Below are 15,312 nucleotides of genomic sequence, written 5' to 3'. Positions count from 1 at the left end.
TAAAAGTATGTTAAGAAGGCAGAGAGGAATGATTTTTAAAATGGAGATAATTTTTCACAGGGAGTTGGTAGCAAAGTAGGTATAGTTTACACATTATACAAAGCAAAAGACTGAAAATGTAGAACTATAGCAAAATTTCTAAGCATAAGTTGTTATATCCTGAACATCCTCATTGCTTCATACATCCAGAAAGGCAGTATAATGCCGTGTTTCCCATAATAATGTTTTCTACTCTTCAGTCTAGTGGGGGATGAATTAACAGGAAGAAAATAAATTATCACAAGTATAAATTATTCTTAATATTATTGAAAAACCTGGTTATCTAAATAATTCTACTACACAGAAGAAGCAGTGGGTGGCATTGTAAGAATATAAACTTACAATTGTTTAATTCTCTATAGTAAGACTAAAATATGTGTGGATTTTAAGGCTTCAAAACACATGGTCTTGTCAGGGACTTGGATATTGTAACATCAGGCTTCAAACAGTTAAGTACTTCAAGCAACTGCAGAATTTCCTCACTCAAGCATACACTTACCAACAGATAAAATCCACCATATACATAATTTCTTCATTCTCATCACACTGTAATAAAAGGCTTTGTACTAGGAAATATAGTCAACTCAGCCACATGCTAATATTGTATTAGTCAGTGAAGGAGAAAGCTATTCTCATAATTTTGATCTAAACCCACTGCTCCTATTGAATTTTGTGTGAGCTGCAGTAACATAACTCAGTGCTTATAAAACCAATGGCAGTTAAAAATAACACCTCAGTACGCATTCTGTGAGCTGCTTTACTGGCACAGGGACAATGCACTTTGCTGTGTGACAAGCAGTCTTGGTAAGAGAACTGGGATGTGGGCCAGAGTGAACCAGAGCATGCTACATACACAGTGTTTGCAGTCTTAGCAAAAACAAAAGCACATCAGGTGTCCTCCCCAGCTTACACTTTGCAGCTCCAGAGAGTAAACTGTTGCATTTCTGTAAAGCAAGCAACTCTAACACTTGATGTCTGTTGTGGGCTAACCTGTAAATTCTCAGTACATCAGTCTATACTTGTACTTACTTTAAGCCTTTGTTGTTATACAGAGAAGAAATACTTAGCCAAGGGGATTGCAATTAAGTGTGACAATCAGCATCTGAAGACAGTCTGAAAATAGCAATAAATGCCATTTGTTCTAAATGGCATAGGATATAACCTGTTAGTGTCCCTCTAATGTGGATCAAAGCCCATAAAAAAGAAGTTGACACAGCTCAGTTGGTTTACTGTTTAGGGCTACAAAGGTTATAAGATAGCGACAAACATTTACTACACCTTTATCTGTTCTGGGACTTGAATAAGGAACAGAGAACAAGAACAGCCCAGAATTTCATTCATCTCATTACCCAACTCATTTCCAATGCATAACTGTGCAATTAGACAACGGGAAGTTATTACTTTGAAAGATCAGGAAAACAAATTCCAGAGGTAGGACTTACTGGTACTCAATTGGCACTTTTCTGAAACAGAACAGCACAAGACAACAAACTATATCAGCCAAAAAACAGAAACACAGTAATCTAATTATTTTACACATCACAAGAAGTTTTATTGGACCTCCTGACATAAAACACCCTAGAAGTAAGCTCCTCAAGACAGAGAAAGGAACCTTTGTAAACATCTGAGTTAATATAACTAAATATATCAGGCATACGAGTTTTCAAAAATCACCTAAACATCTGCCAAGATACAGCACTAGCTAGGAGCAGCTGATCAAACAAACCATCAGACCTAGGTTATGGACCATCCCACAGCCAAATGGAGTAACAAAGGACTGCAACAACAATGCCCCAAACTCTTCTCTCATTTCTTGCTACTTCAGTATTGTCACGTTGACATAAAAATCAGGACTTTCTACTCACTCTCTTCTGCTTACTTGTGCTGGGAACAGAGCTGCCACCATTCACTCCTGCCTGCACCATGGCAAAGTAGCCCAGTGGCAGTAGACAGCTGAACACAGACATATAAGTACCCCTCAGGATAAAATAAACGCCCACACAGACAAGCATCTCATCCACTGTTGTCTGTAGAGAAAGATATCGTCAAGGGAGTAAGAAAACAGGGAATGAAAGAATCCTTATTCTACTGGCATATTATTATAGCTTCTAGAGCTATAGGGACTTCTTGAATCCGTCTTTGTATGGAATTCATTATGACAAATAGCACCAAAATGATGCACCATGATCTCTGTCTGTTCCTTCCTTTCACATCCAATCATACAACCTCCTATGAAGAAAAGCACTTTAGTAATGGATTTTTTTTTTTTTTGAATGAATGAAATTTTGAAGATAAAAGTAGCTGAACTGTCTTTGTGACTTGAACTTTGGTTTAATAGATCTAGTACTTGAAAGGCATCAACTACACCTCTTCAAAACTGTCGGTCCAACATGCCCTGCCACATTTCATATTTCAGTGGAATATAACAAAATAAATATTTACTATATAAACAATAATTGCACAAAGAGGTTTGCAGGTAGCCCTTCAGAATCACACTGTTTTCTTTAACCTTGAATAGTACTTCACTGTACTGATGCTCTCAGTATGCTATGGCTCTCAGCAGAGTCACGTGGTTCTTGAGATAAAGAAGGGTCAACAGGCTCACAATTTTATTTCCAGAAGTAAATTTCTGGCAGAGTTAACCAAAGACAGAAGTGACCCTGCAGCAAAAATCAGGTTCACCATCTAACAAAAGAAGAGTAATTCCAAAACATAGTACATTTTATTTATTTATTTTAAAGTAGTACTCCATGTAAACGAACTTACAGGAAGAGTGGATACTTGGAAAGCTTTTCCTGCCTTCAGACACCAGATCTGGATCACCTGTGCAGTGCATTTCAGAGTTCATTACTCCATCTGGAAAGCAGCGGTAAAAGAAATCGGGACGCGGTCTACAAAAAACACCATGGACATTAAAAATATAAAATGCTGTAGTAACAAATAAACCTCAAAGTGATTATTACATTTACTGCCTACTACATACAGAGTACATTTATTTCTTCCTGCTTTAACACAAAACCATAAATGCTTCATTTTCCTGGAATAATCTAATCAAGACAATTTTTTTTTTCAGGCAGGATCTATAAGGGAGGCTTCCAGTGCATTCAAGTGGGAGTTGTAGCCTGCCTCTTCTCATAGTGTGTTTCATCCCAAAGAGGACACAGAAGCTCTGTTCTGAAAATGAATATGCAAGGCTACTTCTACCTAGAGCAATCTTGCACAGTACTTCCAGCAGCAGAGCAAAATAGTGTAGCAACCCCACAAAGTTGCACAAGTCTTGCTGACACATCTGCTTGAGAACAGGACGACAGCCACCAAATTATATTGCCAACCTTGATGCTGCCTTTCTAAATGCACTGAACAAACCTCTGAACTTCTTTTGACCCTGCTCTGAGCTGAAGAGTAGCGTGTAGGTTTGGCTGGTTTCATACTGATCCTGTGCTAATAAACCCTGAAAAGAAACGAGGCAACCAACCGCATTCCGAGACAAGCTGACAGAGCAACTAGCTGGCTTGCAGTGCAGGCAAAATGAGCTCATGTCTGCCTGAAGAAGATGATGCAGACGTTCTTAATTACATTTCAGAAGCACTCTTAAAACAAAAGTGCCAAGTACCATTATTATCAGGGCAACAGTACTGTAGCAGAGAGTCCATCACAAACAAGCACAAATACTGCTTCCTCAGTGCTACACAACAGGTGAAGCTAAACAACAAATGTAGAATTGGACTCAATTAAATGGTGTACAAATTCAAGTTAATTACATACTTTTCAGGTGAATTTTTTATGAAGAAAAAGAGCCAAAAATACCTAAAAATTGTTTTCCAGAGAGTTTTCTTTGCTAATATTTTTCCGGTCCCTTCAATCAAATTTATGCTTCTCTAAAAATTGTCCTACCTAGGAGTCCACTTATTGCTTAGCTCCAAGGTTTGCTCTGCCAGGGATCTTGATGTTACCTGGAAATACCACATTCAGTAATATGCTTCATACAAAATGCAAGCAGTAGGTTATATTAAAACTCAATTGATTTCTATTTCATCAGACTAGTGGCACTGGCATCTGAACTCCCACATACTGTGACTCTTCTGCGTTGCCAATGTAATGAACTGATTTCAGCTCACACCTTTCCTTTCAAACTCCTCATTTCTCTGGATCCACCAACCAGTCCAATAAAAAATAAAACACAAGGGTACACATTCCTAACACAGCTGGATGTCACATAATGAAATTATGCAACACCTGCACCAGCGAAAGGCCAGTTTTACAGGGACCCCTGCTAATTCAATATTCTTTGGAGCAGTGGTTATCGTTTTATTAAGATGTATTGTATTTGCCAACTCTGTCTTTGTTTCTTTAAAAGTCACAGCCATCATTTATAACATGAAAAGACTTACCTTCCCACTATTAATTTAATAGTATTTGTGCAGACTCCATTCAGAGCTAGAGCCAAAGAAACAGCTACAAAACAGAATGAACAACAACATAAATACCAAGATATATATTGTAGCATCACAGCATTTGATTTACAGACTGAAACCTTTACTGGACTGAAAACTGAACAAGCTTTGTAACTCACTGTTATTAACTAATTTTCTTAACCAGAATGAGGATAGACCCCAAAGAATCACACGATGTTCTTTGCTCTGCTTTTACTCTTCAGAAACCTTATTTCCTTAATGCAAGGCTGACTTTCCTACCGTGTCGTTTGCAGAGGCATAAAATCATCAAATAGCAGTAATTATTAGAGAATCAAGTTCTATGTTTAGCAGTTTTGTAATTTACTCAATGAAAGTCTTACACTTTTTGGGTCAAGAATTCCTGTACAGACCTATGTTTATATGTATTTTACATGTGTGTGTTTGACCCAATTAAGTAACCTATATTAAGGCTAAAAACTGACTTTTTACTAAAATTAGAACTGGATGTTTTCTTTTTTTTAATTTTCCTTTCAACAGGATGTGGATGTTTTGACTAAAAATCTTGACATTTTCCTCCTGTGTTATCTTCCAGAATTAACCAGGTTTCCTAATAAAACGTGAGTAACAAAGAAGAATTGTCATGCTAGGTATGATTGTATTGATCTTCTTTATTTGTACTTACATATCAGGACTGTCCAAATAACCTCATCTAGAGCCTGTGGAAATCTCTACCTAGCTTTCAGTGTCACTTGGATCCAGTGTGCACTCTTTTTAGTATAAAGCTGACCTGATGCTGCAGTCCATACTGTAGCTCCCCATTACAACACACGAATAACTGATTTCAGGCAAATCTCTGATTTCCAGCAGAACAGTTACAGTAATAGAATTTTTGATTGTGACAGCTGCATGAGCTATTTTCTCTTTGGACTGCTGCCCCAGATGCAGCAGCACTCATCCTGTCTCCATAAAATCTTTGCCTGAGGATGTTATAGATCATAAAGATGTGTGTTATGTGTGTTAATTTCTCTTTAAGTTAAAAAAAAAAAAAAAAGGATGTCCTCAAACAAAAAAAACATTTTTATCAGACTTTAACAATAGCTGCCAGTAAAAATAAAGGAACAAGTAAATTTTAGAGACAGTGATACTGTTCAAAACAGTCTTCCACTTTCTATACCTATGCTCACAATGACCACTCATGCCCACGCTTTTTCCTCTCAACTGTATTTTCTCAGTTTCTTACGTTGATCACATCTTAACTGAAATGAAAGTTTCCTAAAAATCAAATGCAGATCACCAGCATTGTCATGGCATTACATTCTCCTTTTTGAAAAAAAAAAAAAGGAAATGTAGAGATATCTGCTTTCCAAGACATGAAGTAAAGTTTACCCTTTTCATTGAGCTTTATCTTGATTGTTTATGGCATGTCTGACTGAACCATGCTTCTTCCACTGTTGTGTATTATTAACGGTGGCAATCCAAGTATCAAATGTCAGTGTGTTAGCTGAATTGCATTTGCTCTCACTTTTTTCACTTCAGAAAAAAAAAAATCACACTGCCCACCACAAGACGCATAATCCACTCAGTACAAAGAAAGAGGCAAGAGAAAGGAGTAAAGGATGTAAGTTTCCTACATCAGGAAACTAACTACTCCTTATCCTAGGTGCATGGAATCACCTTCCTTATATTAATGGCTATATGAAGGGCAAAGCATTTTCACATCCTTTTAACCTTTGATCTCTTCTACCTATGATGTGTAAAGAAATTTAGTTTTTGAGGGATTTCTCAATTATTCATTAGGAACATTATGTGACAGATCTTAGTGCAAAACAGCAAGGCTGTATCAAACAATGAATCTTCACACCACCAGACACATTAACATACTGAAATCTATTAATGTACTTTATACTTGAACACCATTAAGCCACAAACAGTTCTACATTTATGGCACGTATTGAACAGAGATACTGTGCAGAACAGAAAATCAAGGTTGGGGTTTCCTTAAAATTTGGGCATCAGGGAGAACAGGAGGGAAGCTGACATGGACCTGAGAACAGAATTTACTCATGGGCATTATAGAGGAAATCATAAAGAAGGCAAGAACAGCAATAAAAATAGATGCCTGTTTAGAACAAAAAGGTAAGAACAAGTGATGAAGAAACTAATCCAAAGCTTCCTTCTCAAACAATAGAAAATAAAACTCAGCACTGTGACTGCATACATTTTTATTAATCAGGGTTACCTCTACTGAACGGACTTGTCAATAAAATATCACTATGAGACATGTCAGAACTTACTCCAAATGACTCAGCAGACAAATTGAAACTAGGATCTCCTCAGGCTTGTGCAAGAGCAACTGGAGAAAGAACATGCCACAAGAACCCAGCCTGGTCTAAAAAAATTCAAAGGCAGATACATAGTGCCATTTATATCCAGCCTAGCTAAGGTACGGCTGAGTATTAGTTTGACCTTATGATCTAGGCTCCAATAAATTCAAGGGCAAATTAGCCAATAAAACACAGAATTCCAGAGTTAGGCATGTTTCAAATACACTGTCACAAAAGCATCTTCGGTTCCCAGTGCTGGTAGCTGCTGCCTCCAACTGCAATTAGACCTCATCCATAACACAACCATAGCAGTTCACGGTCCAGGATTAAGTGCACATCCAGCTACACTGGCATTTTAAGATAAAACATCAGCTTGTGATTGCAAAAGCTGAGCCATGAGCACAGATTTTGCAATGGGGAACAGTAAGCTCCAGGAGAAGGTCAGAGAAAACAGTGAGAGAAATAATTTTCTAAACTAAGCAGCTGAGTCTCACAGGACTCTCCTGTCAAACCCTGAATTTAGAAGAGCTGCACTGTAAATAAGAGGTAAGCAGCAGATTAACTGTGACAGAAAAAGGGTACATCTGGACAGTCTCTCTCAGCTGGTCTTGATTTTACTGATCAAATTCTGACCCTTTCTAGCAAGACTGAAGAACTAAGGCACAGAATTTATACATTTAGAAGCATGCATAAAATCAGAGACTTTGGTAGGATTGCTTGCAACCACCGCTGCACTGAAACATACTGTAATGGAGACAGGTTTTCTTCAAGGCTTACACTACAACTGCAATCAATCTCTGAGTACTACCACATATTTTCCATCTTGAAATACAACACACATTACCTAAGAAAGCCTCTTTAATTTCAGTCTTGTCTGTCCGCCGAATTATTTTCACCACGAAAATGACTGCTAGTGGTGTAAGGAATGAAATTGCCTGTAAGAGATAACAAATACCATGTGTTAGAGCATCAATTTCTTTTCAGTCCAACTGATTAATAATTAGTTCCAGTTAGCTCCATTTGAACTGGAAGGCTGAATGATCTTTATCAAACTCCTGACCTCAAGTAAAGTGGGATGATTTGTCTTTGTAACTACAGGGCAGTGAATACATTAAAACTGTAATATAATTGTGAGATATAATTGATTTGTAATTGCCTGGAGCTGCATTTAAAACGTCAGCTTCATAAATGAAAAAAAGCAACAGCCTATACATTCTCTAAATTTATAGACAAAATTCACTAAATTCATAGTCTGATCCACAGATATCTTGTACACTTTTTCACACTAAGCATTACTCCAGAAGGCAGCCCAACCAGCCTGTGCTCTCAGAAAGACCCTATCCAATGTACCAGACTCCAGCACAAACTTCCTGACAATACAGAGTGCTATATTACTTTTTTTTTTCTTTTGAACTGTCATTCTTGAATGCATTGAGGTGGCTTTAGAGGGATCTTTAAAAGACCATAACTTTATGATTAACAGACGAGTTTAGAAGTGGAGCCACCTGCTTGATTTTGTTCAAAACCAGAAAAACAACACCTGAACAGGTCAAGTAAACTCATCAGTTAAGCACAACCATATTCTCTTACTGTTAGCACTGTACAACAGTATTCCTCCTGTAAGCAACCTGCACACCAATGCACATGTTTGATGAACAACATCTCCATTAGCATAGAGCAACTGGACTATGGTTGACGATTCACTGTAAATGTTTCAGTTATCCCAAAAGCATCCTGCTTAGAGCAGTGTTGATACACTGCAGACTGTCCTCCCATCCCAGGTATTCATCTTTCTACAGAGAAACACACCATTCTCCCAGGCATAACAACAGGCAGTTTATCAATAGTAGCCTCCCACTGAAAGTATGATTTTGTTCCTAAACGGCCCTTCCATCATCCCTTTTACCTCTGCAGTTGAAGGTCTGACTCAAAAGGTAACCGGTAGGCAAGATAGCCCATTTATGCTTGTTGCTAGGTCTGGGGTAAGGTAACTAATTCTTTTCTGGAATTAGTTCCGGAATTCTTTTCTGGAATTCCTTTCTACAAACCTCTTCGCAATCACATCTGTTCAAAAGCAAATAGAGGTATTTCAATAGCATTCTAGCTCCTGAAGAAAAAATGAAAATGACTGTATTTTTAATGAAGGCAAAAATGAAGTTGTATGTGGCACTGGGGGGCACCAGACTCTGAGTAAGATTACACTGTCTTTATTGAGGCTGAACACTGCCTTACTCCTTAAACAGCCCCACTGAAATGAAAACCAGAGACAATGATTCAGAACAGACATGTTATGATCAAAGATACGTGACTCCTTTCTTCCTTTTAGAAAACAGATTAATCCCAATCCTCATTTTCTGCTTTTCATGTTGATTCAAGCCGCGTATGAAACAACATGAAAATGCACTGTATTTATGATTTTGGTAGTACATCTTGGACCAGATTCCCCTCACCTGCATCTGCAGAAGATTATCTACCTCCATGAGCCATGCAGATTAGAGCAGTCTGGAGTCTCTTTCCCTTTTTTACGTTTAAAAGAAAGCCACCAAGTTTTGTGCAAGAAAGGTACCATTTCCACTTGAATTTCATACAGCCTGGAGACAGAAGGGAGTTTTAAGTTAGGTTATGTTACTACTTCAGAAATGTTCATTTCTCTCCCTACTCAGCGATAGTTTAATTTCTGCTTTCAGGGACAAAGGGAAAAATAAAAATGGTTAAAGCAAACCTAGAATTATTAGTTTCATTCAAAAAAGTAAGGATTGCCACCAGGAAAGAAAAGAAGAAAAACATCTGCATTCCATTGCTGAAGAACATGTAGAAATATAGCCAGGCTGACAGGCTGCTAGATGTGGTTTAATGGAGTTAGAAACCTTTTGAACAAGCATGAACAGCAGAAAATGTCAAAGAACAGAATTCAAGTGGCAACTTGTCCCGAAACTCTTCACAATTACTCTTCAGAAATCTGGTAAAACTACAGATTTCCTCATATTTTACAAGCATGTGGATTTTTGAGAGAGATGAAGAAATATTCATGTTTGCGGTACATTGGTTGCTGTTCCTTACACACAAGCATTAGTTGGAAGGTGTCTTTTTTTCTTTATTATCATTCTGCAGCAAAACACCCTTATAAAGAAAGTCTAGCTTAAAAGGACTCATTTTCCTATATTTTGTAAAATAATTCTGTATGGCTCATATCCATAACAGATTTGGCAGCAGTCTAATGAGCAATACTCTCCTCAGATATATCTCAGTAATGTTTTCTTTTCCAGCAGTGAAATATTCCAACATATTTCCTCACTTTGGTGAAATAAGGACAAAAGTCTATCTATCTCATTCATTATTCATCCTAGCAAGACAGACACGCTAAAGTTACAAAAATCCCACAGAGAAGCACTCGATCTATTTTGAGAAAACCCACTTCCACAAGTGACATGATTCTCACGTGGGACAACAGTGATTTACAGTACTGTATGGCTTCAGAACCTCACGGTATTTTTCAGTGGCGTGAAGCTAGACTGTGCTTTTGCTCAGAGCCCTCCTGCAAATGGTGCGGCAGAAGAAATCCAGCTTTCCCCTTACTACATGGAATCTCCTACGTGCCCTGCAATAAATACTGCTCCTTCACACACCACTCTTGCCAAACTGGACTGACAGCTACATTTAGTCTTACTCCAGTCCTATCCCCCATGTCATGCAGAGCTCTGTGTGAGGATTCCAGTGTCTTCCTCTCCCTGTTAGGATTACTGCAATGCAATAAGGAGAAAAGAGCAGTGCACAGCAGTCTAGAGACTTACAATATCAAAGCACTTGGCACTGGCATTTGTCACACTGGCCACCGCATTAGCCTCAGACCTACTTTTCCATTCAGCCTTACTGTGCATTTTCTCCTGCTGTTCTTTCCTTCTGCTTGCCAGCACTTTGCATGCTAGCTAAAAAGCTTGTCTCACCAAAGGATGTGAAGGAAGAGAAACACAAGAGGCAGGCCATCCTATTTTTTCCCATTTTGCTGGTGGCACTCTTACCTTTTCCCAGCAGAGTCCTGGAACAAATCAGAACTGATGCAAGAAGAGGGTCAGGGAGAATCTGGATGGAGGTGAATGAGGCAGAAGCTCCTAGCCTTCTATCCCAGGAGAGTGGAGAAGACAGAAAGCAGCCTCACTACCCCAACACAACCCTGCACTGCAGCTTTCACTGGGGGGTAAAATCCTTCACAGGAGTTCTCATCGTCCACTGATATCAGAATGTGAGATACTTAATTTTCTGTAGAAGTACTTCATTTTGTTCTGAAGATACTCTGGGGCAGGGATCCCCATTTACGTCTGTGCATTCAAGAGTAATTAACAGTGCCTTGCACCTTCCTAAACAAGGAATATCCACTGACAGAGAGAAAAAACAAGGCTCAGGTCTTTCAGTCCTAATAGATTGCTTGCTACCAATGCAGAGGTCAACTTGTCTAACTTGTATCTGGAGTATTCACAACATTTCTCTTAAATTCAAAGCTCTCAGCATATTAAAAAAAAAAAACAGCAGTTCATAAATAAAATCTGAGAGATTGCCTTCTGGTTAGCCATAGCCATATATTTGAATATTGGAATATAACACTAGTAGCAAGATGAGATCTTTACATAATGAGAACTTGTGATCAGTGTGAGGGTTGGATTTTTTTATTTATTTTTTAGTTAAGGAAATAAGAACAAACCATTTAGAAGTGATCTATGTTTCTTAATTTAAGAAGCTGTTCCTTGAGTTATTGGGATGTCATGGTATGAGCCAGAAAGCACACGAATTATACAAAAGTTACTGACTCAGAGCTGCCTGGAAGTCCCAGCTGCCATAAAATAGACAAAGAGCTGGCTCTGTGGGAAGTGGATAACAGGGAAATGTTAAATGTTAACGCTCGCATCCCAGAGCTGTGTTTCCCAGTGGACACTGCCTAGAGTCCAGAGAAAGGACTAATGATCACTCCAACCAGTTTCAATAATAGTTTAATCACTGTAGCAAACCCCTGTCCAAAGTTTCACTATTGGTCCTTGAACTGTTCAGTTATAAACGCAGATCAGACAAACCACGTGGCAAGGTAATGCTCAGCCTTTCTTAGCACAATGATTTAATGTTTCATTTTGGTTGTCGTTGCTGTTTTAAACAGGAGTCTTCCATTTCAGGAAAAAAAAAAAAAGTTAAAAAAAAATTACCCAGGCTGGAAAAACTACACAGCAGAGCTTCCTCTTAGTGCAAAATAAACAAATAGGTTGGTGATTTTAAAACTAGGCCTTCAGCCTCTCATTTAGAAGGCTGGAATATGTTGTTGCCTCACAAACAGGAAGCATGCTCAAGTTGTTCCATATGTAATTATCACATTTCCCTAACTGAATGTCTTAAAACAAAAGGAGATTTACAACCGTGACAAATTACATAGCTGATTTGCATTTATTCTGAGTTCAGGCTCTTTATCTCAAAAGTAAACCCCTGGCTTCACTGAAAACATAGGTAAAGATGCTTCAACACAAGGGTATGAGGATTTGACCTAGTCTGTCGTGCCCACTCCTGAAAAAAAAATGTTCACTTCATCTGATGAAGCTTTTGCAGACTGGCCCATTTGTTTTAATAGCCCAAACTATACCCCCTAATTTCTTAGCATGTATTTACTGGTCTATCTTACTGCACTTTTATATGTGTAGATTATTTGATTTTAAATCATTACTGCTAGTGAATTTTATAAAAACCACAAATTTTGGTAACCAGACAGTTCAAATCAGACTGACAGCCTGCATGTCAACATGCAGCATGCTGGGGAGAACCAGAAGAACAGGGACAGCAGAGCAGCTCTGGCATATATTTAATACACGCCCAATGACCTCAGGATTGTTGGCAGAACCTAAAGCAAAGGCTTTGTCTACAAGAAAGATCCAAACAGTAGCTGGAGGCAAATATCTCTGTGCCTAATATGCCTAAAACAAATTGGATTTCAAAATTTAAGCACTTAACCCAATAAGAGCATAGCAAGGTTTAGTAAGGTCACCCAATTAGCTAATTCGAAAAGCTTCCCTAATCAAGCATCCCTCTATTTAACACCAGCTTAAATCTTAAACTGTAAAATCAATGTTCCTAAATTCAGTTAATCTGGTATTATTGCTTTCTAGAAACTCTTCACAATTCACTACATTTTGTCAGCTTGTACATCCCTGGGTTGGAAAGCAATTGTCATTAGAATTAAAGGAACATCCTGTACTTCTGAAAGGTTTCTTACTGCTCAACAAGTGGAAGTGACCTTGGTTTACAGCTATCAAATAACCATCAAACCTTTAGTACTTACAAACATAAGACGAGTAGGTATGTTGTCTGATTGCACCAAAGGATTTTTATACAGCCAGATCTCTTCTGGCTGGATAACCCGCTGGAATGGATCCAAAAATTCTGTAAAACTGAAAAATAACAATTGAAGACATTAAAAAAAAAAAGTAAATGATGACAAACACACACACACACACAAAGAAGTCCTACTGTTTTAAAATTTCCCTCCAAACTAATTGTGGTGTAACATGCATTGATTACCTTTTTAATACACTGCTTTCCTACATCACTGCTTTTTAGTACTATGACCTTCATTAACATACACTTAGTAAAATGATTTTTTAAAGTTTATATTCGACAACTTTATAGACGTTCCACAAACTTGTAAAAAACTGTTACTATATTTTTGTGGGGAAAGCGTGCAAAGAATATCATGGGATTAGAAAAATAACGTAGCAGATGTTTTACACTGAAGAAATTATATAGCAGTTATCAAATACAAAATGTCTTTAAACTTCAAGATACAGATTTTGAAGTATGACAGTTGTATTTGAGGGTTACAAAGCTAGGAGAAAGAAGCAACCCAGAAAATTCCTTCTACAGATCGAAAGAACAGGTAATTTTAGAGAACATCTCCAAAAGACGCTGCCTCCTAAAAGAGCATGGGCTCTTAGAAATACATAAGAAGTTCTTATTTCAGATTCACAGTATTTGATTTGGCTGTCAAATTTAAGAAGAATATAGCTCTACCATAAATGAGAAATTTGGTCTCATTCAACCAAAACTGACCATTTTACTTTCATTATTATGTCATCTGGTTATTTAAAAAATAATAATAATTTAAAATTTAAAATGTTATGGTTTCATTGTTTTGAATTGAAGATCATCAAAATAAAACATTGAGGTTTAATCACTATTTAGAAAGTAAATAATTTGTGCAAGAATCTTTGGTCCAGCACTGAAATTAGGAGCAGGAATTGTCATCTTTGACTCTAATTGGAGGCTCCAGAAGCTTTTGAAGACGACAAACTGTCTGTCTTTCATAAAATCCTTCTCTGTCCTTTAAGCCTTCTTAGCTTTGAAGTCATATAAAACTTCCTGGAAAGCCTTGACTTTACTTTATAAAACTCACTTCAGGGCTATTTACTAGGACTGAAAGAATAGCTGCTGAAAGAAGATATAGGGACCAGCTTTCTGCAGATTGGTCCTACCTAAACCCATGGAGTCAGAGCACACAGGAGTAGTAGGCCAAAGCTTTTCTTACTGTAAATTTCCTGAAGCCAAGGGCTTCCAACCCTCCAAAACTAGGTTTTATAGAAGTAACAATGACAACAATTAACTTTGTAAACAGAAAAAGCCCAAAGCAACTTGTAAAGCAGAGCAAAGCTGAAACCATAACTTCCCCCTATGAAGACAAGTCCTCAAATCTAGCAACAAGCTTTACCCAGTCTCCTGCATCTCCAGGAAATTCTTCTTTCTATCCCCTATGATGAGTGACCAGCTGTTCTTTGTTTTCTCCCTGTAGCCTATGATCTCTCTGCAGTATTTAGTTTCCCACATCCCCAGCCCATGTTACTACTGACCCACACCACCTGAGCACTGTCAGACTTCCCTTAGAAAGAGATTCAAAACTCTCTCTCTCAAAGAACCCAAATGACCTCTTCTTCCTAAAGGAAAGTAACAAGAACAGGAGCAAACAAGTCAAACACGGTGTTGTTACTTGTAGTGATAGTTAAGCTTCCATTACTGACCTACATGGACAACCAGATTCTTCTGAAAACTTAAGGAGTCTAGTATTTCCAGAAGGTTATTTACTGTTATATTCAGCTTCCTTAAACCCAGAGTCTGACTCTGATCTCCTAGGAAAGTGCAAGGTGAATTTCAGAAATGTCAAAGCACATTGTTTCAGAGTCTTCAAAATGAAAACTTTTATCCTTTTTCCTTAAAATCAATGGCTTGTGAGGGACATAAAAGAGTGAAATGTATCAAAAGAGACCATTTCCAGGAAATAAAATATTATATATATGAAAAAATTATATTTTTCTCTTCAACTAGAAAAATAAAAGTTGATTTCTAGACAACGCAAGCAACTTTGTTTCTAAATTGTAGAGACATGGACTTGACAGACGGCTATTTGGTAGATACGAAGTTGTCTGGATGTCACATCCAAAGAGTTGCGGTCAATCACTTTATGTCCAGATGTGTAGACCAGTAGCAAATGGTGTCCCTCATGGCTCTGTACTGGG

At 37.8% G+C, this 15,312-nt stretch overlaps 1 protein-coding gene across 4 annotated transcripts in view; it reads right to left on the bottom strand.

Moving 5' to 3' along the window:
• Nucleotides 1-15,312, bottom strand: part of PLPP4 (phospholipid phosphatase 4) — a gene marked incomplete at its 5' end in the record, with an annotated part of 69,114 nt that overhangs the window by 27,084 nt on the left and 26,718 nt on the right. For 2 of the 4 annotated variants that reach the window (XM_083844743.1, XM_083844745.1), the window contains 5 exons: nucleotides 2,806-2,930; nucleotides 4,431-4,494; nucleotides 7,623-7,713; nucleotides 13,089-13,197; nucleotides 14,511-14,626. In XM_083844743.1, coding sequence (XP_083700869.1) covers nucleotides 2,806-2,930; nucleotides 4,431-4,494; nucleotides 7,623-7,713; nucleotides 13,089-13,197; nucleotides 14,511-14,626 — 505 coding nt within the window. Of the gene's footprint in view, nucleotides 1-2,805; nucleotides 2,931-4,430; nucleotides 4,495-7,622; nucleotides 7,714-9,228; nucleotides 9,370-13,088; nucleotides 13,198-14,510; nucleotides 14,627-15,312 lie in introns of those variants that run through there. The other 2 variants (XM_083844746.1, XM_083844744.1) reach the window with 2 other exon arrangements.

This window comes from Anser anser, assembly GCF_964211835.1.
Source record: "Anser anser genome assembly, chromosome: 7".
In the NCBI taxonomy this organism is placed as follows: domain Eukaryota; kingdom Metazoa; phylum Chordata; class Aves; order Anseriformes; family Anatidae; genus Anser; species Anser anser.
Note: the sequence above shows the minus strand (reverse complement) of the source record. Positions and strands in the feature narration are given on the sequence as shown.